This window comes from Drosophila virilis, chromosome 3 (genome assembly GCF_030788295.1).
Source record: "Drosophila virilis strain 15010-1051.87 chromosome 3, Dvir_AGI_RSII-ME, whole genome shotgun sequence".
NCBI lineage: Eukaryota > Metazoa > Arthropoda > Insecta > Diptera > Drosophilidae > Drosophila > Drosophila virilis.
In genome coordinates, this window is record NC_091545.1 from 3718143 (window position 1) to 3743736 (window position 25594).

At 43.3% G+C, this 25594-nt stretch overlaps 2 protein-coding genes across 4 annotated transcripts; both read right to left on the bottom strand.

Annotated features, from left to right (window-relative positions):
* Window positions 1-6313: 6313 nt before the first annotated feature.
* nab (NGFI-A-binding protein homolog) lies at window positions 6314-16244 on the bottom strand. 2 transcript variants are annotated; one of them, XM_070208454.1, is made up of 6 exons: window positions 15529-16243; window positions 9333-9605; window positions 8386-9272; window positions 6977-7068; window positions 6830-6905; window positions 6314-6748 (listed from the first exon to the last, which is right to left on the bottom strand). In XM_070208454.1, exons 1-6 carry the CDS (start codon window positions 16043-16045, stop codon window positions 6515-6517), a joined length of 2079 nt encoding a protein of 692 aa, XP_070064555.1. In that variant the 5' UTR covers window positions 16046-16243; the 3' UTR covers window positions 6314-6514. The 2 variants fall into 2 exon arrangements, with proteins under 2 accessions (XP_070064555.1, XP_070064556.1); XM_070208455.1 differs by having other exon boundaries at window positions 6583-6748; window positions 6826-6905; window positions 15529-16244.
* Window positions 16245-17651: 1407 nt separating this feature from the next.
* Window positions 17652-24297, bottom strand: mas (trypsin-like serine protease domain-containing protein masquerade). 2 transcript variants are annotated; one of them, XM_002046277.4, is made up of 8 exons: window positions 24206-24297; window positions 21519-21838; window positions 21165-21455; window positions 20949-21104; window positions 19924-20880; window positions 18920-19865; window positions 18163-18440; window positions 17652-18092 (listed from the first exon to the last, which is right to left on the bottom strand). In XM_002046277.4, the coding sequence occupies exons 2-8, from the start codon at window positions 21802-21804 to the stop codon at window positions 17770-17772; spliced, it is 3237 nt and encodes a 1078-aa protein (XP_002046313.3). In that variant the 5' UTR covers window positions 21805-21838; window positions 24206-24297; the 3' UTR covers window positions 17652-17769. The 2 variants fall into 2 exon arrangements, with proteins under 2 accessions (XP_002046313.3, XP_032290721.1); XM_032434830.2 differs by lacking the exon at window positions 24206-24297 and adding an exon at window positions 23705-23818.
* Window positions 24298-25594: the final 1297 nt, after the last annotated feature.

Sequence of the window (25594 nt, forward strand, 5' to 3'; positions counted from 1 at the left end):
AAAAGTTTCGATTTTCGCACTGACCTCGATTTTGAAAACAATCGTGATGATTCGGAAGGTCACACATGGGGAGATATGTCGCTTCAAAAACGACATATCTCCATGATCTCCGGGATTCAAGAAGATATGTCGTTTTGAAACGACATATGTACCTCCGCACGTCGTTATCTGATATCGCAAATCCTTTTATAATTGCACAAGATACCCTTTATTCATAAGAGAAGCAATGCGTTAGCAATTGTCAAACATAAAGGCGTTTTGTTCACACATGGGGAGATATGTCGCTTCAAAAACGACATATCTCCATGATCTCCGGGATTCAAGAAGATATGTCGTTTTGAAACGACATATCACCATGATCTTCGGGATTCAGGAAGATATGTCGTTTCAAAACGACATATCTCCATGATCTCCGGGATTCAAGAAGATATGTCGTTTCAAAACGACATATTTCCATGATCTCCGGGATTCAAGAAGATATGCAGTTTCAAAACGACATATCTCTCATGTCTCCCCGCGGAGTTATGTCGTTTAAGAACGTCATATCTCCGCGCGAAGTTATGTCGTTTTGGAACGTCATATCTCCGCGCGGAGTTATGTCGTTTTGGAACGTCAATATCTCCGCGCGGAGTTCGGAGTTCGGTTCGAAAATCAAAACTTTTTTGATAGTTTTTTGTTGAATATCTCGGGTAAATATCGTCGGATTTTACAATTTTATACTTTTTTCAATTCGTACGGCTCCCTACTTTCAATTTGCATTCAAATAAATCAAAAATCGATGGCCTTAAAAAAATTGTTGACCAAAAATCGATTTGTTGGTAAAGTATAACATTCCAAAATCAGGCGTTATTTACTCGAGATATTAAAAAAAATCATCGAAAAAGTTTCGATTTTGGCACTGACCTCGATTTTGAAAAAAATCGTGATGATTTGGAAGGTCACACATGGGGAGATATGTCGCTTCAAAAACGACATATCTCCATGATCTCCGGGATTCAAGAAGATATGTCGTTTTGAAACGACATATGTACCTCCGCACGTCGTTATCTGATATCGCAAATCCTTTTATAATTGCACAAGATACCCTTTATTCATAAGAGAAGCAATGCGTTAGCAATTGTCAAACATAAAGGCGTTTTGTTCACACATGGGGAGATATGTCGCTTCAAAAACGACATATCTCAAAACGACATATCTCCATGATCTCCGGGATTCAAGAAGATATGTAGTTTCAAAACGACATATCTCCATGATCTCCGGGATTCAAGAAGATATGTCGTTTCAAAACGACATATCTCCATGATCTCCGGGATTCAAGAAGATATGCCGTTTCAAAACGACATATCTCTCATGTCTCCCTGCGGAGTTATGTCGTTTTAGAACGTCATATCTCCGCGCGGAGTTATGTCGTTTTGGAACGTCATATCTCCGCGCGGAGTTATGTCGTTTTGGAACGTCAATATCTCCGCGCGGAGCTATGTCGTTTTGGAACGTCATATCTCCGCGCGGAGTTATGACGTTCCAAAACGACATAACTCCGCGCGGAGATATGACGTTCTAAAACGACATAACTCCGCAGGGAGACATGAGAGATATGTCGTTTTGAAACGGCATATCTTCTTGAATCCCGGAGATCATGGAGATATGTCGTTTTGAAACGACATATCTTCTTGAATCCCGGAGATCATGGAGATATGTCGTTTTGAAACGACATATCTTCTTGAATCACGGAGATCATGGAGATATGTCGTTTCAAAACGACATATCTTCTTGAATCCCGGAGATCATGGAGATATGTCGTTTTTGAAGCGACATATCTCCCCATGTGTGACCTTCCGAATCATCACGATTTTTTTCAAAATCGAGGTCAGTGCGAAAATCGAAACTTTTTCGATGATTTTTTTTAATATTTTGAGTAAATAACGCCTGATTTTGGAATGTTATACTTTACCAACAAATCGATTTTTGGTCAACAACTTTTTTAAGGCCATCGATTTTTGATTTATTTGAATGCAAATTGAAAGTAGGGATCTGTACGAATTGAAAAAGTTATACAATTATAACATCCGACGATATTTACCCGAGATATTCAACAAAAAACTATCAAAAAAGTTTTGATTTTCGAACCGACCCCGATTTGAAGAAAAAACGTGATGTAACCTTTTGCTTTTTTGGTCGATTTTGGTCAAAATTTAGATATTCAATTTTTGAACGCCAATCGATGGTATTGATCCTCACGAGTCAAAAATGGTACATCATTCCAAAATCGGATATTATTTGGCAGAGATATTCAATAAAATCATCAAAAAAGGTGGACTTTACCAACAAATCGATTTTTGGTCAACAACTTTTTTTAGGCCATCGATTTTTGATTTATTTGAATGCAAATTGAAAGTAGGGATCCGTACGAATTAAAAAAAGGTATAAAATTATAAAATCCGACGATATTTACCCGAGATATTCAACAAAAAACTATCAAAAAAGTTTTGATTTTCGAACCGACCCCGATTTGAAGAAAAAACGTGATGTAACCTTTTGCTTTTTTGGTCGATTTTGGTCAAAATTTAGATATTCAATTTTTGAACGCCAATCGATGGTATTGATCCTCACGAGTCAAAAATGGTACATCATTCCAAAATCGGACATTATTTGGCAGAGATATTCAATAAAATCATCAAAAAAGGTGGACTTTACCAACAAATCGATTTTTGGTCAACAACTTTTTTTAGGCCATCGATTTTTGATTTGTTTGAATGCAAATTGAAAGTAGGGATCCGTACGAATTGAAAAAGGTATACAATTATAACATCCGACGATATATTCACAAAAAAAAACTATCAAAAAAGTTTTGATTTTCGAACCGAACTCCGAACTCCGCGCGGAGATATTGACGTTCCAAAACGACATAACTCCGCGCGGAGATATGACGTTCCAAAACGACATAACTCCGCGCGGAGATATGACGTTCCAAAACGACATAACTCCGCGCGGAGATATGACGTTCCAAAACGACATAACTCCGCGCGGAGATATGACGTTCCAAAACGACATAACTCCGCGCGGAGATATGACGTTCTAAAACGACATATCTCCGCAGGGAGACATGAGAGATATGTCGTTTTGAAACGGCATATCTTCTTGAATCCCGGAGATCATGGAGATATGTCGTTTTGAAACGACATATCTTCTTGAATCCCGGAGATCATGGAGATATGTCGTTTTGAAACGACATATCTTCTTGAATCCCGGAGATCATGGAGATATGTCGTTTTGAAACGTTTTGACTCGTGAGGATCAATACCATCGATTGGCGTTCAAAAATTGAAAATCTAAATTTTGACCAAAATCGACCAAAAATTTTTGATTTGCTTGAATGCAAATTGAAAGTAGGGATCCGTACGAATTGAAAAAGGTATAAAATTATAAAATCCGACGATATTTACCCGAGATATTCAAAAAAAAACTATCAAAAAAGTTTTGATTTTCGAACCGACCCCGATTTGAAGAAAAAACGTGATGTAACCTTTTGCTTTTTTGGTCGATTTTGGTCAAAATTTAGATTTTCAATTTTTGAGCGCCAATCGATGGTATTGATCCTCACGAGTCAAAAATGGTACATCATTCCAAAATCGGACATTATTTGGCAGAGATATTCAATAAAATCATCAAAAAAGGTGGACTTTACCAACAAATCGATTTTTGGTCAACAACTTTTTTAGGCCATCGATTTTTGATTTGTTTGAATGCAAATTGAAAGTAGGGATCCGTACGAATTTAAAAAGGTATACAATTATAACATCCGACGATATTTACCCGAGATATTCACAAAAAAAAACTATCAAAGTTTTGATTTTCAAACCGAACTCCGAACTCCGCGCGGAGATATTGACTTTCCAAAACGACATAACTCCGCGCGGAGATATGACGTTCCAAAACGACATAACTCCGCGCGGAGATATGACGTTCCAAAACGACATAACTCCGCGCGGAGATATGACGTTCCAAAACGACATAACTCCGCGCGGAGATATGACGTTCCAAAACGACATAACTCCGCGCGGAGATATGACGTTCTAAAACGACATAACTCCGCGCGGAGATATGACGTTCCAAAACGACATAACTCCGCGCGGAGATATGACGTTCTAAAGCGACATAACTCCGCAGGGAGACATGAGAGATATGTCGTTTTGAAACGGCATATCTTCTTGAATCCCGGAGATCATGGAGATATGTCGTTTTGAAACGACATATCTTCTTGAATCCCGGAGATCATGGAGATATGTCGTTTTGAAACGACATATCTTCCTGAATCCCGAAGATCATGGTGATATGTCGTTTCAAAACGACATATCTTCTTGAATCCCGGAGATCATGGAGATATGTCGTTTTTGAAGCGACATATCTCCCCATGTGTGACCTTCCGAATCATCACGATTTTTTTAAAAATCGAGGTCAGTGCGAAAATCGAAACTTTTTCGATGATTTTTTTTAATATTTTGAGTAAATAACGCCTGATTTTGGAATGTTATACTTTACCAACAAATCGATTTTTGGTCAACAACTTTTTTAAGGCCATCGATTTTTGATTTATTTGAATGCAAATTGAAAGTAGGGATCCGTACGAATTGAAAAAGTTATACAATTATAACATTCAACGATATTTACCCAAGATATTCAAAAAAATACTATCAAAAAAGTTTTGATTTTCGAACCGACCCCGATTTGAAGAAAAAACGTGATGTAACCTTTTGCTTTTTTGGTCGATTTTGGTAAAAATTTAGATTTTCAATTTTTGAGCGCCAATCGATGGTATTGATCCTCACGAGTCAAAAATGGTACATCATTCCAAAATCGGACATTATTTGGCAGAGATATTCAATAAAATCATCAAAAAAGGTGGACTTTACCAACAAATCGATTTTTGGTCAACAACTTTTTTAAGGCCATCGATTTTTGATTTATTTGAATGCAAGTTGAAAGTAGGGATCCGTATGAATTGAAAAAGTTATACAATTATAACATCCAACGATATTTACCCAAGATATTCAAAAAAATACTATCAAAAAAGTTTTGATTTTCGAACCGACCCCGATTTTAAGAAAAAACGTGATGTAACCCCTTGCTTTTCTGGTCGATTTTGGTCAAAATTTAGATTTTCAATTTTTGAACGCCAATCGATGGTATTGATCCTCACGAGTCAAAAATGGTACTTCATTCCAAAATCGGACATTATTTGGCCGAGATATTCAATAAAATCATCAAAAAAGGTGTCACTTTACCAACAAATCGATTTTTGGTCAACAACTTTTTTTAGGCAATCGATTTTTGATTTGTTTGAATGCAAATTGAAAGTAGGGATCCGTACGAATTGAAAAAGGTATACAATTATAACATCCGACGATATTTACCCGAGATATTCACAAAAAAAACTATCAAAAAAGTTTTGATTTTCGAACCGAACTCCGAACTCCGCGCGGAGATATTGACGTTCCAAAACGACATAACTCCGCGCGGAGATATGACGTTCCAAAACGACATAACTCCGCGCGGAGATATGACGTTCCAAAACGACATAACTCCGCGCGGAGATATGACGTTCCAAAACGACATAACTCCGCGCGGAGATATGACGTTCCAAAACGACATAACTCCGCGCGGAGATATGACGTTCCAAAACGACATAACTCCGCGCGGAGATATGACGTTCTAAAACGACATAGCTCCGCAGGGAGACATGAGAGATATGTCGTTTTGAAACGACATATCTTCTTGAATCCCGGAGATCATGGAGATATGTCGTTTTGAAACGACATATCTTCTTGAATCCCGAAGATCATGGAGATATGTCGTTTCAAAACGACATATCTTCTTGAATCCCGGAATCCCGGTATAAAATGAAAGATACTTGATATATATATTATTCTAGAAGCACCATATCAAGTTTGGTGACTCTAGCTATTAATATTCACACAATTTGCTCAAAAAAAAGTATTTCGATATCGATTTTTGTCGATTGCTTGGAAGCGGAGTAGGTTATCAATCGGAAACAAACTCGATCTGCGCAGGCACTAGGAGGACCTACAGCTAAAATTTCAAGCTTCTTACAGATTCATACATACGGACAGATAGGCAGACAGACATGGCTAGATCGACACGGCTATTGATGCTGATCAAGAATATATATACTTTATGGGATCGGAGATGCTACTTTCTGCCTGTTGCATACATTCACATTTTGCACAAATACAATATACCTTTTTAACCTATTTTTAATGGGTTCAGGGTATAAAAATATAAATTTTGTGTGGATGCCTTCAAGTCGTATACTCTCGCCGAGGACACTCTTGTTTATTACAGAATTGTTTAGATCACAGGATTTACAGGCTAATTATTGATTTAATTTCTGACTTAAGTCTAACAAATTGTATTTAATTAAATTGCACTGAAATTCTTATGTTCTACAACTGGCACTAGGCATTTAATAATTAGATAGATTGGTGCAGTTCATGGTCTAGGCTTCCGGCGAGGCAGCATTACGCTTGAGCACCTCGTTCAAGGTGGGGCTCAGTGCCAGGGCCGGATTTGCCACGGCAATTATATTATCACCCGCCGCGGATATGACCTGTACGCCGGCAGCTGTTAGGTCCACAGTTTCAGGTCCCAAACTCAGCTCGCTGTGGCTCTGTTTGGCAGGGCACGCGTCCAGCGATGAGACCGGCGAGCGTTCACTTTCCAGACCATTGCCCTGTAAAATGGAGAGAGATGATTACTCGGAATATTCTCCAGCCAGCTGGCCAGCACGGGATGCGCTCCAACACATACTCACTGGCATGGGCGGGGAACTAGAGTTGCTGAACGAGAAGCGCGAATCATTATCCTCAAAGTCAGCCGTTTTGCCCAACCTGACAAAAATTTAATATAATCATAAGATATGTGGACTATCGACAAAAAAGAAATTACGGCTTTAACTTACGAGAACTTGGCGATTTCCGTCAAATCGAATGGCGGCTTGGCGAACTTTTGGTACATGGCAAAGAGATTGTAGCGCGAATCCTCAACAGCTTCCTTTTTTGGTAAGATTGTTTATTAAAATCTCCGAACAGCACAGGTTAATAAAAGCTGAGCTCGGCAAAAAAAAGCGTTAAGCAAGCAAGGAATACACGATGTTCATTTGGTTTTTTTTTTTTCAGAAAGCAGAAGAATTTATTTATTGGCTCAACGAAAGGTACACCACATATTGCAGAAGTAAATATAACAAGGAACTACCCACTAGATAACTATAACTAGGGTTAGCAGAAGGTTGGGCTCAAAGAAGGAAGAGCTAAGGAAGGTCGAAGAAGTGTAGAGGCTAGTTTAGATAAAATTGTATATAAATAACAACAATTTAACTAATAAATACTTGAGTTAACATAAATATAAAGTGCAACAACAACGAATATACTAAACAAATAGAATATATATATGCTCGGCGAACCGAAGATTAAATACTCCTATAGATATATGGCATACGGATTTCCAGATAGTTGAAGGAATAATTGATACTAATTTTTGCTGAGTTAAGATATCTTAAGGAAATAAAGGAATGTGCATTCGATAATTCAGATAAATAAAGAAATAATTGAAGCTAATTTTTGCCGAGTTTGTTTACGTTGTCTTAAGGAACGGAGGGGTTATACATATAAAAAACTAATTTTTCTATCGATGGTTCCTATTGCAACTATATGATATGGCAGTTCGATATGATGAGATTTGGTAAACTTGACTTTGAAGTGTTTCGTGAAGAGAATTTGAGGAACAGAAACTTAATTTTTGAGCAAAATTCTGAAGTTAGTTAGATGATATAGTACTCCAATGGAGCCTACGGTATAAAGCATCAACAATTCTAGACTATTCCAAATTTTAGATAAACTCAACTTTTACCTGGCAGCAAGCAGACAGACGAACAGACATGACTATTAACTCGACTCTTCACACTGACCAAACATATGTCATCTTTACTGACACAAATTACCCGGCATTGCTCGTATGCTTCATAGAGTTTAAACAGCTCTACCCACAACTTGTGCTTAAATTATAAAGAAGACTAGGATTCGTTTATAGCTAAAATAAACTACAATACTTTCAGAAAACCACAGACTATCAACTATAAATATTAAATGCAGAGTCTACCAAAATACGGATCATGATCAAGATATTCTAAAAAGAACCTCTAGACCAGACGTTAGTAAATTTTCTGACCGATCGCTCGGGCTACGAAAAAAAGCTGCAAAGCAAAATTTGGGGTTATTTTTTGTTTTGGAAGCTGAAGCTGAAGCTGAGGCAGAAGCACTCCACCAGGCCAACCAGATCGCATTAAGGCTCAACGGATTCGGTCTTCCTTACCCGATTCAGTTCCATGGGCGGCTGTGCCGCCTCCGTGGAGGAGAGACGCTGCCTCTTGGTCGGCAGCGGCGCAGCCGAATCGCTGGACTCGCAGTCCACCTCGATGGGCGCGCTACGCTGTACACTGCCCTGGGCGGGCAGCTGGGTGAGCAGGCCGCCGTAGCGAGCGATGCTTGCCGAATGGCCAAAGCCCGCATCCTTGACAATCTGGCGGGCCAGGGGGAAGAGCTCGTCACGGCGCGTGAGCAGCCAAATGGTCTGGGGATTGCGACAGAGCTGGGCGGCTGCCTCGTTCACGCATACCTCGTGCAGGGTGAGCGGCTTTTCCGGACGCCGCTTGCAATCGAAACGGCCATAGATGGCCGAGTACTTACGTATCTCATCCATGCGTCGCGGATCGTGCTCACCCATCGCAATCACCTGCTCCAGTTCGCGTGTGGTGCGCTTCTTGGAGGTCTGCGCCCGCGGCTCGCGCTGCGGCAGCTGCCGGGCAATCTTCGCAGCACACATGGCTATCCGCTGCACCTGCAGCTCGGTCAGCACAGGTGTCAGCTGCGGCGAGCTGGACGACACCTGATGCGCAGTGCTGGCGGCAACCACAGAAGAAACGCCTGCCACACAACCGGAATTGCTGGCCAGCGTGCTGGCGGGCAGCACCACGTTCGCAGGCGTTGGACTCTGCAGCACGGCGGGCAGCGTGGGACACAAGGCTGGCGCGCTAATCTGTGAAAGCAGATGCGTCGTTGCCGGCGCTGATGCTGGCGACGTTGCCGTTGCCAATGGTACCGTTGTGGGCTGAAAGGAAGCAAATTTATTGCGTGGCAATGCGGGCGTAGCGTCCGGATTAAAGACCAGGGCGGGCGGCTTGGTGGGCGTCTCACACAGACCTAGGGAGATAGAAACATTTAAGTCTGCGCCAGCTAACCGCCTACGGGCTACATTCTCACCTAGCTGCGGCAACATGGGACCCTGGAACAGGCCCGGATTGTTGGCCCATTCGTGCAGCGCCTTCTGCAGGCGGCGCACGTGCAGCGGCTTGGAGGCCATGCCCACCAGCGCCATTATCTCGAGGAACTCCTCCTCGCCCGCATCGTACAGCTGCTGCACATCATCGCCGCCCATCTCCAGCAGCGTATCGTAATAGGCCAACAGACTGGCACGCTGGAGTACCCGATACAGCTGCACCTCCGCCTCGTTGCTCGGCCGGGATGTGGTAATCACTGCAAAGAATAGATTAGAATTTAAAATGTATTACTATTGGACTCAAATAATATAAATAATATATACAATTTAATGGAGGCTTGCAAATTAACGCCTTGAAAAGTCTTAAAGATTTTCCATGCTATAACTAATTTTTCGACCAACCGATCGTATGAAAGATCATAATGAAATCTAATCGAGCTTGTTCAAGATATCAAAGATATATCAACTAAGTTTTCGACTGATAAGCTGATCCGATTTGGTTGATCTTGAACCTGTAATAAAATAAAAAATCTATGTCTATCTATGTATATCTATACATATATCTTTATCTATCAGCGCAGCCTCAAAACTAAGATACTTTTTTGCCTAAAAACATATTTATCTGTTTATCTGCCCGATCAATCAATTAATCAAATATAACGGGGTCAGCAGTGTCTTCTTCTATGTGTTACACCTTTCGTGATTAAATTATAAAACCCTCCGCAGGGGCATCAGAACTGATATTTATAGAGCTCCTGCGCGGCTGCGTTCTCATAATGTTCCGCGTCCATAAGAAAAAAATTTAATTAAATTCACTTTTTTTTTTTAGTATAAAAAAAACTCGACGGACGTCTGGACCGTAAACCCTTTTGCTCTTGAACATCAAAAACAAAAAAAAAAACGAAACCCAATCAAAAAAAAACGAAAAATAAAAAAAATGAAACCCGAAAAAGCGCACAAAAAGGACGAGGCAAGAAGTTGGGAACGCCGTCGACGAGCTCATCTGCATAAGCAAATGCGAGTGCCAGTGTGTGAGCGTGTGTGTGTGTGTGTGTGCAACCCTTTCGCTTTCGTCCTTATATAGGCAAGGATCTTTGGGTTCGGCGCAAACTCGTTAGAAATGCGTCACGCATGCGCAAAAGTATCCCAAGGATCATCTTAATCTTTTCTATTCATTTATTTTATTTGATTTTTTCCTCATTTTTTTTTTTCTGCTAACACATTTGCTCGCTTTTCAGCTACAAAAATGTAAATGTTTTTCGTGTGAATTATTCGTGTATTGTACAATAGAGCTCCTATCATCTGGCATCTGTGCCTTCTCTTCCACGTCTCCTCAGACACACACACAATTTATGGCAGAAACCTAAAAGGCCGCCAATGAGCGACGCTGATGATTATGTCAAATCGTAAATAATTATGTGAGAATATTTTAGTCGAGCTCCAGTCTCCAGTCTCCGGTTACCAGCTACCAGCTACCAGCTCCCATTGCCGGTGTGCGCTACCAACTTTAATTAATAGAAAAACGAGCTGGCCAACTAAATTATAACAAAACCAGGCAAAAATAACAACAACAGCAAAAAAACGAACAAGCACACACACAATCGATCGCGTTGGGGCCGACTTTGCCGTATTTTTATTTTTTTTTTTTATTTTTGTATACCCTGTACTTATTGAATGTGAGTTGGACTTGCGCAGAAGATACAGTCAGATCTGTGACTTATTAAAATACATTTTTTTCTAAAGATCAAACTTATTCGAACACTAAAAAACGCGCTGATCTCCGAGAATATCAGAGCTAGAGCTCATTTAAATATTCATATCAGTATATCTATATATATTTATATATATATTATCTTATCTTGATATTCGGAACACGGACATATATTACGTTCTGACATTGAAAACAAAATTGATTTAAGAATACGTTTTTCAGTATTCTTGAACTTTTGTGAATCTACAGGGTATCTCACGGCCTTGACTAACGCTCTCTCTCTCTGCCATTTTTTGTTGTTGGCGCACATACGCAGACTCTGACGAGCAACAAGACAAACAACAACAACAACACATGAGTAAAAGCAGAAGGCGGATAAGGTTGGGGCTGAGTACACGTTGTACAGGCACCATGTAGCATGGTGTAGTTGGCGTTGTCACTTGATGCGTTGCCAATCATTAACCCATGATTGCATGCCTGTCACAATTTATGACACGTTGACAAACTAGCGAGGCAGCAAATTTCCGAAAGGAATCTCAAGCAAAGCCCATAAACTCCATAATAGTTGTTACGTCGTTTTGTGAGAAGCCAAAGAATGAGTGCAAAATTCTTCGGATATCAAATCTATCTCTAAACACAAGCCCAAAACGAGGCTGTTCATTTTTATGAAGCAATAGATAAGAAATCGAAAAGAATGGCTAGTTATTTTTGTTTATAAATGTTTTCTAGATAGTTATGAAAAGGAATGGAGATTATAGAGCCTGAAAAGGTTAAGATCTTGAGATTTAAAGAATATTATCTTTTTCGGAAATAGAAATATTATATATGAAGAATTTTGTATAAAATATATATATATATTAAAGAATATTAGTTGTTAAAATTGGTTCTTGGAATGAATTACGCAAATTTTGAAACCTTTTTAAATAAATCTAGATATATTAAGTTCTAGAAACCCATTAGATTTAAAACTTGAGTCTAAAAAACCTTGTGAACTCTAGGATCTATTAGATTTAAAGATTAAATATTTAATCACAAGAGCAAAAGGCCTTGAGTAAAAAGTGAACCAATCATTAATAATAAAAAATTAAAGTCTGACATAAATATAAAATTTTGTATGTTAAATGTATAAGCCAGAAGATATTGACTTGTATCATTTGAATAAGGTTAGGATCGTATATCTAAAATAAATTTTGCACATTTTATAATAACTCTCCACTATCTTCTCTCCGATTGTATTCTATCTATTGATAGTGGGATGCCTTTGGGGTTAAGTAGGCGACAGTTCTGCTTCTATGCCCAGCCCCTGGCCTGGTCTCTGGCCAATGAGGAGTATTTAACGCAGACGCAGAAATTTTTTTTTTTTGCGTAAAACAGAAGCGGGAGTCTGGATTGTATCTGGGATTGCACGGGCGGGGAGGGAGCGAGACGTGAGGGGTAAGGTATTTGCAGCAATAAATAAATGAGACGTGATTTCAATACACAAATAATGCGAGGGGGCAGAGCAGGAGCAGGAGAAGGAGGAGCATAAGAAAAGGAGCAGCCCGCCGCAGGCAAACTGGAACTGGAACTGCCCATGTGCCTGCCCGTGTGTCCGTGTGGCCATGTGTCCATGGTTAGGGTTGGGTTGGGGGCTACGATTTCTGTCTGGCTGCTTGCTCTTGGATCGCGCTGATTGTCACTCCGTTCGCCAGCGGCTCGAGGCTTGTTGGTTTTCTTTTCTTTTCTTTTCTTTTTTTTATATATTTATTTAATTTGCGGGTCGCTTTTTGCAGTCGCTAGTTATACCCTGTACTTATTGAAAATGGATAATAAAGGGTATAATGCAGAGGGGTAAAAGTATGTAACAGATCGTAGAAGGCTTCTCCGGGCTTATAGAGTATTTATGAATTTAGATTGTTATTTTTGTTGATTTAAAACTAATCGATAAATTGCCACGAGTTCACTAAATCGATATATATCGATATATTCAGAGATCTTTTGAGCCGGAGCCAACAAGTATTCAATAGCTTCAGGTTTAAGACAATAATATAGAATTTTTAAAGAAATAGCTACTTGTTTTTATATCAGCGCAAAGAATTTCGATAATTGATCCACAATCGAAAAATCGATTAATATCGATTTACAGCCAAGGTATTTAGAGCATAAATTTGAGCTTATATAAGCTAGAGTTAACATATTTGGCATGTAGACCTTCATGAAGGATATACCGATATCTGCCTCCACCATTCCATAAAACTAAGAATATTTCAGAGCTATAGAATCTATATTATCTAGAAGAACTGACAGTAAACATTGAAGTTATCCAGAAATACAATTTTGCATGCTCTGAGATGTTTGGATCGGGTGTATTTCTAGGGTATCTGCTGGCATTGACACCCGGCCTAGAGCACACTTATTTGCTGCTTGTTGTTGTTGTTGGGGCAAGTCTGTAAATGTTGCTGCTGCTTATGTTTTGCTGCCTGCTCGACGTGGTTGTTGTTGTTGTTGTTGTTGTTGTCATTTGCTAAATATGTTGTTTTTATGTTGCTTTTTAGTTGGCACTTGAAAGCAATAATGACATTCGACGCCACATACCAAGCCGCCTGGCCAGACCAGGGCAGGCCGCCAATCTCGACCAGCAACTGGACGCAGCCTGGGTGTGCGTGTGTGTGTGTGTGTGTGAGGGACGTCAATCGTTTGCGATCGCTTCGATTATGGGCAAAAAGAAAAAACGCAGCATTGATTCGCAGACGCCGGTGCCTGCCAACTGCTTTTGGCCAAGTAACCGAAAACTATTTCTCATATAAAACGATAAATTAAATGCGACTTTTTTTAACGTACGTTCGAAATTCTTGTCGTTCAAAATTCCATTGCTGGCAATAACTTCAAGCCGTGTACGTGCCAATGGCCGCTGATGAAGCTGCGTAGAACGCAGCTCAATCTTGCCCAGAAATCACAACACATCAACTTCCAGCAAGAATTGCGGAGAGGCTGTGATTTCTACCCTCGACATTGCCTGGGGTGAGTCTGCATTGAGCTACCCCTAAGACGCGGACCTATCATCTTGAGGGGTTAGCTAACGGCTGTTGTATACCTGAAGATCAGCGCGCATTTCATTGGATGACAGGGCGTCCATTGATCTTGGCTACCTGATCCTCGGCAAGACAAAGCGCCTGAAATAGACGCCCTGAGCGGCTGCTCAGGGTGGTTGCTGGCTGGCACCAAGGAAGTGCAGAACCGGAACCAAACAAAACAACGGTCCGTTAGGCCAGCCCCGGGTTTCCGTTGCAAACAAAAAAAAAAAAAAAAAAAAAAAACAACTAAAAGCTGAAAAGCTTGAAAAAGCGCGGGAAATCGGGATACAAAAGCCAACTGCATGGCGAATTTTAATATTAATATGAAATAATAAAATAGAAATAACATAAAGAGCTGCAGAAATTTATGAACTTTAGGCAATTCCTAAGAATTTGAAGTTGGGAAAACTTAAAGTTTAAAAATTTTCTAAGAGTTCTAAGAAAATCTTTTAGGACCTTAAATTTAAAATGACTCAGGAAACAGCTAGAATTTGTATGTTTAAAAACATAAACTCTGATAGACATTGGGCAAAATTAATATTTGAAATATTTGAAATATTTTTTTCTATTTCCATTTTATGAAAGCGATTTCACTGAGATTTGCCTCGTATGGGTCATATTGCAGCTTGTAATTGTAAAGCTTTGTAAATATATGTAATTGATAATGGAAGCTATACGATATAGAGGCTCAATATTAGCATGGCCTAGCTAATAACTGGGACTAGGGAAACAATTTTAAGCACGAATTTAATTTTTAAGCAGAAGCTACTGCCGGACTCAGACGGAAAGTTTCTTAGAAGTGACTTTAGTCAGGAAGACCTTCTAAAGCTTATGTTAATAAAAAAGGGATGAGATGTGGCACCTGCTCGCCAATTGGTGCACTATTTCGATAATTGTACAAACTTAAAGTTTCAGCCTTAGAACTGAGATATTAATTTAGCTTGAAGCAAACACACGTACATACACGCGCACATATATGCCCAACTCTGTCATATTTACAAAGTAAAGTTGCCTTCTTTGGTTAATTAAATGAATTGAATTAAATAACTAACAATAATGGCAACAAATTATAATTAAAATAGGCTATTGTTTTGCCGCATTTTGCAGCTTTTGGCAATATGAACAGATCGTTGAAATATTTTAAAAATTTTAGATAAATAAAATACTTTATAGAATAAGAAACAAATATCATAAATTATTTCATTTAGACAAAGATATTTCTAATCTGTCCAAGCATTTGGGCAATTGAGCAACGAGGATCCTCTTCCCTATCCCAGTGTAAGTCTTAGCAGAATATTTACAAAGTTGTTTTGATGGTTTATAAGTATCTAATTATATATATTAATAATTATATTGGATTATATATATTCTATTTAAAATATCATCTCTTATTAAAGAAACTTAAGATCTACTTACGTGTGCCATTCGCATTGCGTCCAAAGATCTTGCCCTGCGGACTGAGTATGGGACTGGATGAGGCCGACGGCGCGCCGGAGAGTGAACGTTGACCCTCCGAGAGTCCGCTCGCCAGGGACAGATTGTTGACATCGTCCTGCTTGAGCAGCTCAATGCTGCTGCTTGTGGTTAGCAACTGGGGCAGGGACTGGACCAGGCTGCCGGCTGAGGAGCAGCTGGAGGCGGCAGCGAGGCTTCCGCTTCCTGTGACAACATTGTGTTGACTCTTGCCAGCTGGAGATGGAGCTGTGCTCGAGGCTGGGGAGGCAGCCGCTGCTGCTGCTGCTGCTGCTGCTACTGCTGCAGTTGTTGTTGTTGTGATACTTGTTGTTGTTGTTGCCGCAGCCGCTGTGGTTGGAGAATGCGCCTCCATTGTTGTGTGTGAATGCGGCACGGCAAGTTGGCTAAAGGATACGCGAGGAGGACGACGACCAAACAAGAAGCAGGCACAAGCACAAAGAACCAAAACAAAATGCATGCAAAATCCAACTCAAAATTGTCAAACTAAGTAAACTAAGGAATAGGGATGCACTACGATAGGAGGAGTACACGCAACTACACTACACTTCAGGTTCGAGGATCGTATTTTTTTATATCTGTTGAACACTTTTTAGCTCGTTTTGATTTTCGATCTCTCTGCCATCCGCTCAGCTCGAGGCCAGACGAACTTCTGTTCTCGCCTCTGAGGTTGGGCAGCTCGGGAACCCTTTTGCGCCCGACGCGTCGCTGCTTTCGTTTGCTTCTTGTTGCTCTTCTTCTTCTACTTCCAGCTCAAGGGAAACATCTTTAAGATACTTTCGAAGAGAGCTGCACGAAAGAAGAAAAAACACGTACATAAAATCACGCAGCAGCAGCCAGAAAGGGTTAATAACAAAAAAAGCAGAAACAACAACCACAACAAGAGGCTGGAGAGGATTTGGTATGCGAACCCGAAGACGCAGACGCAGACGCAGCCGCAGATGCTGACAAAAACCGAAGGCATTGGGCGCTACCAGTTTTCACTCGAGACCAATGAGGGTAAGTTTTTCAGACACGTTTCTCTGCGACGCTCTCTCCCTCTCTCTCTCCATCTTTCTCTCGTTCTCTCTGAGCGCGCTTCGTGCTCCGCCTCTTGCCGCAAGACGATCTTAAAGCAGTGCGCCAGTCATTTGGGTGCGTGAGCGGGAATCCTTTTTCCCAGCTGCGCAGACATTTTGATCAACTGTTTGCTGTACCCCAGTGCTATTTTAGAGGGTATCATGAAGTTGGTCAAAAATATTTAACAAGCAGTTGTAATTATTAGCGACAAAGATCTCGTATACTCTAAGAGCCAGACATATCTTATTTGTATAATGAACAAATGTTTTCGCTTACTTTTACTAATAATCGATAAATATCGATTTACCTGACCGATTTTTTGAGCATATTCCAAAGATTGCAGGAGCTAGATATAACAAATTTGGTATTTAAAACCAAAGCAAAAATTTTCCACATTTCGGAATTTCCTTATTAAAGTTTTTTTGGACAGCTTTTCCTATTTTTCCACAAATTGAAATATATCGATAATAATCGATATACTAGGTATCCTTAAAGAAAGTAGCTACTATTTTTAGTAACTGCACATATTATAACAATATTTATGACAATCGAAAAATAAACACAAAACTTACTTAAGAATTAATTTTCTATATATCTATGCTCAAGGAAAGGCTGGCAGCAGGACACACAGGATATCTGCTAGCCGGGCAGCCTCTTCGAGAGCATCTCACGTTTTTTTTCTGATATTTTCCGTTAAAAATGTGAATACATTATAAAGATATTTTAATTAATGCTCATACCGAAGTTCAAGTCGCGGAACCTTCGTTTAGAATTGAAATTTTTTTTTTGCGACATTTTTATGAAATATGACGAACGTTTTCTTGTATTTTCTTTTTTTGTATATACAAAAACAGTTTACAATAGATTTGTTTTTTTTTTATGATTATATGTATAAGGGGAGGGGGGCAGGGGGAATACTTTTAAAGATTGCCTTTACGCTACGAGAGGGAGGGGGTTGTGAGTTAGTAGGTTGTGAGTTATGTACGAGTAGATTACACTAGGTTGGGTTTACGTTAGCAGTCGTTAGAGATTCGCAGCCGCAGTCGGAATCCATTCAGTCATAGTCCATTCCCGTACAGGAAGGTGCTACAAGTGCGGGATTCCTTTGGACTTGGGGCTGGTGCACTATAAGTTATTCACGCTGATGATCTGATTGATCCAGCCGATGAAGGAGGAGACCTTCACGTAGACGCCGGGCACATCGACCCGACCGCAACCGAAGCCCCACGACACGAGCCCGGCCAGCTCGAAGAAGCCATCGTCCTGGCAGACCAACGGACCGCCGCCATCGCCCTGGCAGGCATCGTGTCCCTCCTCGCCGCCGGCACAGAAACTGGACGCCGGCAATATAAAGATCTTCTCCGTGACTGCGTTCACCTTGCGTATGCATTCCGCATCGCTTACAATGGGTATCTCTGCCTCGCGCACACGCAACGGTATCGGACCAGCTGCCAAATGGAGAAATGGAGTTTGAGCGAGATCTTCAGCTGGTGGCCTCCTGGCTATCATCGTACTCACCTTCGCCCATGTAGCCGTAGCCGGTGACCGTGCAGCGCTTGCCGGCCGTATGGCTGACGCCGCGTGCCGGCAGACAGACCAGACAGACGCCATCCCGCAGCTCCGCCTGGCCGTGCAGCTTGAGCAGCGCTATATCATTGTCCAGCGTCTGGCTGTTGTGATTGTGGTGTATATAGGTCGTGGCCACGCGCAGCGTCTGGGCGCCGGGACTGCCATATTTACGGGTCAGATCATAGTCACCCACGCGCACATAGATGGCATCGCCGGAGCGCACAATGCTGCGGAGCAGGAAGAAAGGGAAGAAAAACAAAGATTAGATGGAGACTGCACTCAGAGAAAAACTACACAATAAACGAATTCTATAAACTAATTGTAATTCATGTCTTTTTCAATAATTAATTAAGAGTTTACTTGATTATAATATAATTTAACTTGATGTCAAAATACTAAAATAAGTCAAAAACGACTTGGATTAAGTACGAAATAATTTGTTCAAGAACTTGAAATAAGCAAATCGAACCAGTTCGTATACAGAAAATTGAACCAGATTTAATAAATATAGAAGAGCTAAATGTTAGAAAATGTTGTAAAAGAATTCTTGGTGGAATATAGGATTTACGAATCGTGAATATCTTAGTTTGAACCAGCGAAGAGTTTAAAACTTGAAAATAAGTAGTTCGAACCACCACAGATTTCCTTCAAACTTTACCAGCTTTCAGGAACTTTAAAGCTGTAGTTTTTCTCTAAGTGTACTCACTTGGTGACACAGTGGGCCGCGGTCAGCACCCACTGGGTGCCGATGAGCGCCGCTCCACACAGATACTGATTCAGGGAATTGATGAGCGCCACCTGCCAGCACCATTCGCCGTTTTCGCCATCCTCGCCGCCAACGACGCGCGCCCGGCGGCGACTGTAGTTGGCCTGCAGCTGGCCGAGATTGGGGTAGCTGTTGCGCTGATAGTATTCCGGATAGACAACGGCAGCTGGATCGACTTGGTCGGGCTGATCGTGGTAGGAGCGCAGCTGGTTGCTCTGCAGGCCGCTGGTGTCCACCAAGTCGCCCAGCTTGTCGTTGTGTATCTGAATGGGCACAATTGCGGAGCCGAGCACCAGACGCTCGTTGGACTTGTTAATGCTGCCGCTGCCGCCGCTGCCGGCATAGGAGTTGGCCAATTGACGGGCCGAACGCTGCAGCCCGTACTTGGCACGGGCGTACGTCACATAGTTGAGCGCTGGGGAGCTGCGGGAGCGACCCGTGCGCAGCGTACCCTTGACCCCGCACACGTACTTGGAGTAGACATGCGGACGTGGCGTTGTCGTCGTGGTGCTCGTCGTCGTCGTTGGAGGAGGCGGTGGTGGTGGTGGTGCTGTCGCCGGTGGCAGGGCCGGCTGCTGTCCCGGACCGGGTCCGTAATAGTCCGCATAGCTGGGCGGCGGCAGCCCTGGCTGGTAGCCATGCGTGAGATGTGGTGGCGGCGGCGGCTGATTGGACATGTAGCCGGAGGGCGCGTAGGGTGATTGCGGTGGCTGCTGCGGCGGCTGTGGGGCGTAGGGCGGCGGCGGTGGGCCCATGGGCGGATAGTTGAAGTAGGAGGTGTCGTTGCGCGTCTGGAACTGTTGCTTCTCCAGGATTTTGCTCTTGGGCGCACAGCAGATCTGGCCGGAGCGCTTGCATCTAAACAGATCCGTCATCTCGGCGTTTTCTATAGAGGATTACCATTAGACTTAGGCGAGGATTACGTGAGGATTTGGTGTACTTACTGAAGCAGGTGAAGCTGAGCAGGCTGACAATGCACGAGCCGGGGCATTCCTCGCGCGGATCCGGACTCGGCGTATTGGGCAGCACATAAGGCGGCGACGTGGGCGACGGTGTGGGCGGCGGCGTCGGTGGCGGCAGCTTGGGCTTGGGCGCGCCTGCACGCGAATTGTCACAGCACACCGAGCCCTTGGAGCAGGTGGTGGGATTGCTCAGCAGCACCGAGGGTCGTTCACAGAAGGCGGCCATAATGTTGAGCAGACAGAAGCCGGGACAACGTTGCACCGCGGGCGGTGCCTGCGGCGGTGGAGCCGGTGCTGAGGGTGAGTTGAGCGTGCTCTCCGCAAAGGATATGAACTGGGAGAGCAGATCCCCGCCAGACTGTGCAGGCGACGCGGCTGCTGGTGCCGGAGCCGGCGCTGCGGGACGCGCTGGCTTGGCCGCCGGCTTGGCTGCAATCTTGGTCGCGGGCTTACTGGGCGCTGGCGTCTTGGCGGGCGCCGCTTCGGAGGCGCTGCCCGTCACACAGCAGCTGCCCTCGCCGGGACAGAAGGCCTCGGAATCGATGTCATCGCAGAATATGGCAAAGATGCCGTTCATGCACTCGCCCTCGCACTCCTTCAGCACCTGGCCCTGATTCTGGCCGGATTTCAACTTGTTGTTGTTGCTGCTGCTGCTTTGGCTTTCCTCCTGCTCATCGTCGTCCTCCTCTTCCTCCTCCTCCTCCTCGGCGGCAGCCTCTGTTGTAGTGGTGGTGGTCGTTGTGGGCTTCTTGTGCTTGACGGGCTTGCTCTGGTTGCTGTTGTTGTTGTTGGTCTTGGTGCGGGCCGGCTCGGGCGTGGTGCTGGTGGTTGTGGTCGACGTGGTCGTCGTGGTGGAGCTGGTGCTGCTGCTGGTGCTGCTCGACTTGGTGGCTGCGGTCTTGACCAGCGTCTGATTGCTCTTCAGGTTGCTCATGTGCTCTGCAGAAAGATTGGGCTTTGAATGGAATTCTTTTGATATATAGGGTATCTGTTAGTCGAGCACTTACTGGCCGGTATGTAAATGTCCTTGGGCAGCTTGCCATTCGAGTATTCGTCCAGCGAGACACAGCACTTGGTGCCCTCCTTGCAAAGCCCGCTGCTGGTCAAATACGCCTCACAATATTCCGCAATGCGATCCGCCACGCAGACGCCCGTGCAGTTCTCTAAGAGATCAAGCGGAAGCCTGGTTAAGTTCGGCCTGGATTATGATAGGCTTAACTTACTGTTCTCATCCTCGGTTTTGGTGGCCTCCGCCTTGTCCTTGGGCTTGCCCGTGGTGGACTTTTTGGTGGTGGCCGGCTTCCTTGTTGTGGAGCTGGCAGCCGGCGCTGGGCTGGCAGCTGGACGCTTCGGCTGTGGCTTTGGCTTGGGCTTGGCCGTGGTGCTGGCCGTGGTCGTGGTGCGTCTGGTGGTGCTGCTGCTGGTCGTGGGCGTGGTGCTGCGCTGCGTGGTGCTGCTGCTGCCAGCCGTGCTTGTGGTTATTCGCGGCGTCGTGGCGACGGTTGCATTCTTGCCTAGATGGAGAGGGTTTTAGCTGGAACAGGATTGGTTGGAGCTCTGGTTGGTTGGCTACTCACCTGGCGCATTCTCTATGCAGCATTTCATGCTGGGCGAGGGGCAGGGCACATCGTCGAGCACCTCGTAGCAGATGAGCGTGGCCAGCGTGTGCACACAAACGCCGGGGCAATCCTTGGCATCCGCGGTGCTGGTGATTGTGTCCAGCAGCCCGGACAGAAAGCTGCCCGCCAGCGATTCATCCTGTGCCCGAGCTGGCGGCGGCGCGCACCCCACCAGCAGCAGCAGTAACAGGCAGATGCTAAAGATTTGGCTAATAATTCTCATGTTGCTTGGTAACTTTGTCATTTGTTGTCAAGTTGAAGTTAGATCACGTGCTCATCTGCAACAAAGAGAGAGAGAGAAAGAGAGGGGGGGTTAGAAAGAGATGGAGAGCGAAATTGGCCAAGTGAAAGTCGAGCTTAGTCAGCGCCCAGATGTAACCCCAAAGGCTTGTGACGTAACAAAGCTCAACGTTGAGGCAAGCTGAAAGATCATTGGCCTAGAAAGCGCTCAGAAAGACGCCACCTGGCGGCAGGCAGACGACGCTGCACTGCAAGAAAAATCATAGTTGAATTCGCTTAAAGAATTCTCAATGCAAGTAATAAATTTCTAAATGTTTTCTTCTTAAAAAAAAGAATTTTCTTAAATTTAGAACTTTGTCCACGACCTTGATCAGATTTTTCTTATCAATAAATTTCTTCAGACTTTTCTCTGAGTGTGTGATAAGCGCAACTGGTTCCAGATTTTGGAGTTGGAGCGGGGGCAACTCCCAAAACCAGTTTCGATGCTTGCCGCGCCACATTCTGGAAGCTGGTTCTGCGACAGGTGCGTCCCGTAACTGTTCAGCTAGTGTTGAGTGTGTGCCCCATTTCGGATATTACGTATACGTACACGGAATTCTGGGCCTTATCTAAATGTATTTGGGTTGCGAACGCGCATGGAAATGCTGAAGTTAAATTGAAGTCCAATTCAAGCCGGTTCTTTTTTTTTCCAGCTGCAAAATAATTGTGAATACCTGACACAAATATGGGATAAGCCAGGCAAAAACGAAGCATAATAAAAAACCTGCTTCACGATGAAAACTTCAAGGCAGGGCCGAATTTGTTTTAAAGGTATTTACTTTAACTTAAACATTAAACGTGCAGCTTTATGAATGAAATAGAAAGTACATTAACCCAAAAAAAAAAGAAAAAATGAGAAGAAAAACCGCAACAAAAATTGAAACCTGGTGCGATATCTCAACTGAAAGATCTCTAGCGAAAGTGCTGGCAATTGTTGACAATGGAGGCAGAATGGAAAAATGGTCGAGCTGCCGGTCAAAACCCCCCAAAACCCCGAACCCCAAAATCCGCCCGCTGCAGTTGTCTCACGTGCGAGACGCTTTCACGTCGAAACCGGAAATTTTTCTTAAAGGGCCAACTATTTAGAAAAGCACAAAAAAAAAACAAAGCAAAACTCTCATTAAGCCAGGCGTGCGACAATCCTCATTCTGCACGTCAAAAAGAAAGAGAGAGAGAGAGAGAGACAGAAAAAACAAGCGCTAGAAAGCGCGAGCCTGTCACGAAACCGTTTTCTAAGCCAAGCAGAACCCGAAAACTCTAGAGTGTGCACGTATTTTGGGTCAGGCGCGCGCATGCTGTCTCTGTCTAACACGTGGGCAACGCCTACGCCATTGTGAATACCAAGTCCGGCACCAAATTCGATAAGTGGGTCAGATGCATAAGGCGCGACGGCAACGACAAATATGTCACACCCCGCCATGCCGCTGTTCCCCCTCACTCTCTCTCCCTATCTCTCTCTCTCTCTTTCACACCCTCGTCAAGTTTAGCATGCGAATATGCGTTCTGCTGCCAGAAATTTTAAGCTTGTCACACCAAAAATGTCTAAAAGAAATTCTTTCATTGAATGATGGCCAAAACAAACAGAAACAGCAACAGAAACGCGCATTCAAATGCCGATCGAACGGTTAACATTAACGGTAAACGACACGGGCGTTAGGCACAGCCTACACTCAGAGAAAAGCAGCAAACACTTACTACACAAATCAAGTCAAGGTCAGCATTAGCATTAAAATTCTTCTTAAACTTTGATTATAAGAGCTGTTATAACTGTTATACGCCTTTTTGAGCATATTAATTCTTGTTAAGTTTTTTAATTGGGAAAATATTTATTGAAATTTTATTACAGTCTTTCTAGAATTATCTACCCTTTGTTTTCTCTGCGTGTGGCATAGTTGAAATTAGAGTTTTGATCAACAACTATTTGAAAACTGTTTTTGTTTTTGTGCTCTTTCATTTTTAGCACTTCCATCAAAGTCCCGCGACACACACACGCACACAGACACACACACGCACACACTCACACACGCATAGCACTAACCAAAGACAGCGACTGCGGGCCAAAGCCAGCGACAGTCTTTGCCTTTGGGGCGAACACACGAACAAGTTAAGCGACTTTTTTTTACTGCTTCTTCTTAGGCTCTTTCTGAATTTATTGTAACGGTAAGCACAAGACACATAACTGTGCACTGGATCAGCAGGACAGCTTGGCGACATAGACGACGTGTCGAGAATGCGGCACAGTTTTCCAAATGCCATTGGCTGCGTATGCAAAGTTCCTCCAACACACACACACACACACACACACACATACTACAAGCTAATGGATTGGTTAAACTGTGCGGGAGTAGGGGGTGCGCTTAACAAACCGTTCTTAATGCCGGGGCGACTGCACCTTGCGAAAGCCAGCAACAAACTGACCATTGCTCAAGGTTCTCGCCGCTTGGTAAGCCGCCGCCGCCAAGGCCAGCGGCCACAAGCCGGAGAAAGTGAGCAAAAGAAGAATACCACAGCGAGGCGAGCAAGAGTCGCAAGAGAGCGCAACAACGCTCTCTCTCTCTCTCTCTCGCTCTCCGCCACCTGTTAGGCTGCTGCTGCAGGCAGCGCTGTAGCGCAGGTCGCCCGCTGCGCTGCGCTGCTCTGCTTGTTTACAGCTAGTCATAAAGCGAGGATCACGTCATGACAGCTGTAATCATTGGCACTTGAGGATTTCGCCGACCTTTTCTTCTTTTTGGCACTAAATACAAACCCCGGAGTGTGCCCACTTAGCGGATTATGATTGCAATTGCCTGGCGCGTTCATTTTAGCTCGGTTCCCTTTTGCGCATTATTCGCAGGGCTTAGTTATGCAAATCTCAAGTGCACCCTGTGCAAAAAAAAAAAAAAAGAAGAAAATGCAACCTATGCAAATTTGGCAAAGGAGTTTTACCTGAATTTGCGCATGCAAATGCAAATGCAAGGGCGAGCTGTTGACGTTTTACTGTTGTCAAACATTGTTAAAATGCAATTATGAGTGCAGAAATCGATACATTTGCATAATGGCTGGGAAAATGGCCTAATCGCTGGCTTAAGCCCAGCGTCACGTGGTTAAGCGAAAAACTAACCTCAAATCGGCAGCAAAGATTTCACTTTTACCATGTCTAGCTAATTAGCCCAGCCAGAATCAAATGTCTATGAAAAGGACAACCTTTGAGCGATGAGCAGCTTGTCTCGCCGTTTCGCGGATGTTCCCAGGCTCGAGACAGTGTCCTGCCCCTGTCAGACATCTTCACACGACAGGCTCGCAGCGAAATTTGAATAAAACGCTGCATGAAAAAAAAAATTGAAAGTGGTAAAAAAAAAGTGAAAAAAATCGGGAAAATAAAAAAAAACGAAGTAAATTCTTATTTATCATTCTGTGCGTGTGCGTGCGAGCATTTTATACCTGGGAATCCTGGCCCCGTGGGCAAAGGCAAATAGATAAGGCGGCCGTCGTCTTGTGTGTTGGTGGTGGTGGTTTTCGCCAACAGGATCTCGTCCTGCGTATGCAAATCATTTCGTTCGTGATGATGATTCCTTTTCAATTCAAACAATGCCGAGGGTCGCCCTGGCCCTGGCCCTGGTCCTGGTCCTGTCCTTTGGCCACACATGTTTTGTGTCTGCGTTTTTTATACATTAATCGTGCTATTTAGAAAAAAAAAAATAAATGATTAAACCCTTTGCTTATGCACACTTTTTTTTTGGCTGATTTTTCCTCTTTTTTATACCGTTTGCGTGTGT

What these genes read in the sequence shown, in the direction of transcription:
- mas (XM_002046277.4), bottom strand. Translation starts at nt 21,804, where the DNA reads ATGACAAAGTTACCAAGCAACATGAGAATTATTAGCCAAATCTTTAGC. An exon ending in CTGCATAGAGAATGCGCCAG is followed by an intron (nt 21,456 to 21,518) that starts GTGAGTAGCCAA and finishes CTCTCCATCTAG; the next exon opens with GCAAGAATGCAACCGTCGCC. An exon ending in GCGGCCCACTGTGTCACCAA is followed by an intron (nt 18,441 to 18,919) that starts GTGAGTACACTT and finishes CCTGCTCCGCAG; the next exon opens with CATTGTGCGCTCCGGCGATG.
- nab (XM_070208454.1), bottom strand. Translation starts at nt 16,045, where the DNA reads ATGCATTTTGTTTTGGTTCTTTGTGCTTGTGCCTGCTTCTTGTTTGGT. An exon ending in ACGCAATGCGAATGGCACAC is followed by an intron (nt 9,606 to 15,528) that starts GTAAGTAGATCT and finishes TATTCTTTGCAG; the next exon opens with TGATTACCACATCCCGGCCG. An exon ending in CGCCCATGGAACTGAATCGG is followed by an intron (nt 7,069 to 8,385) that starts GTAAGGAAGACC and finishes TTACCAAAAAAG; the next exon opens with GAAGCTGTTGAGGATTCGCG.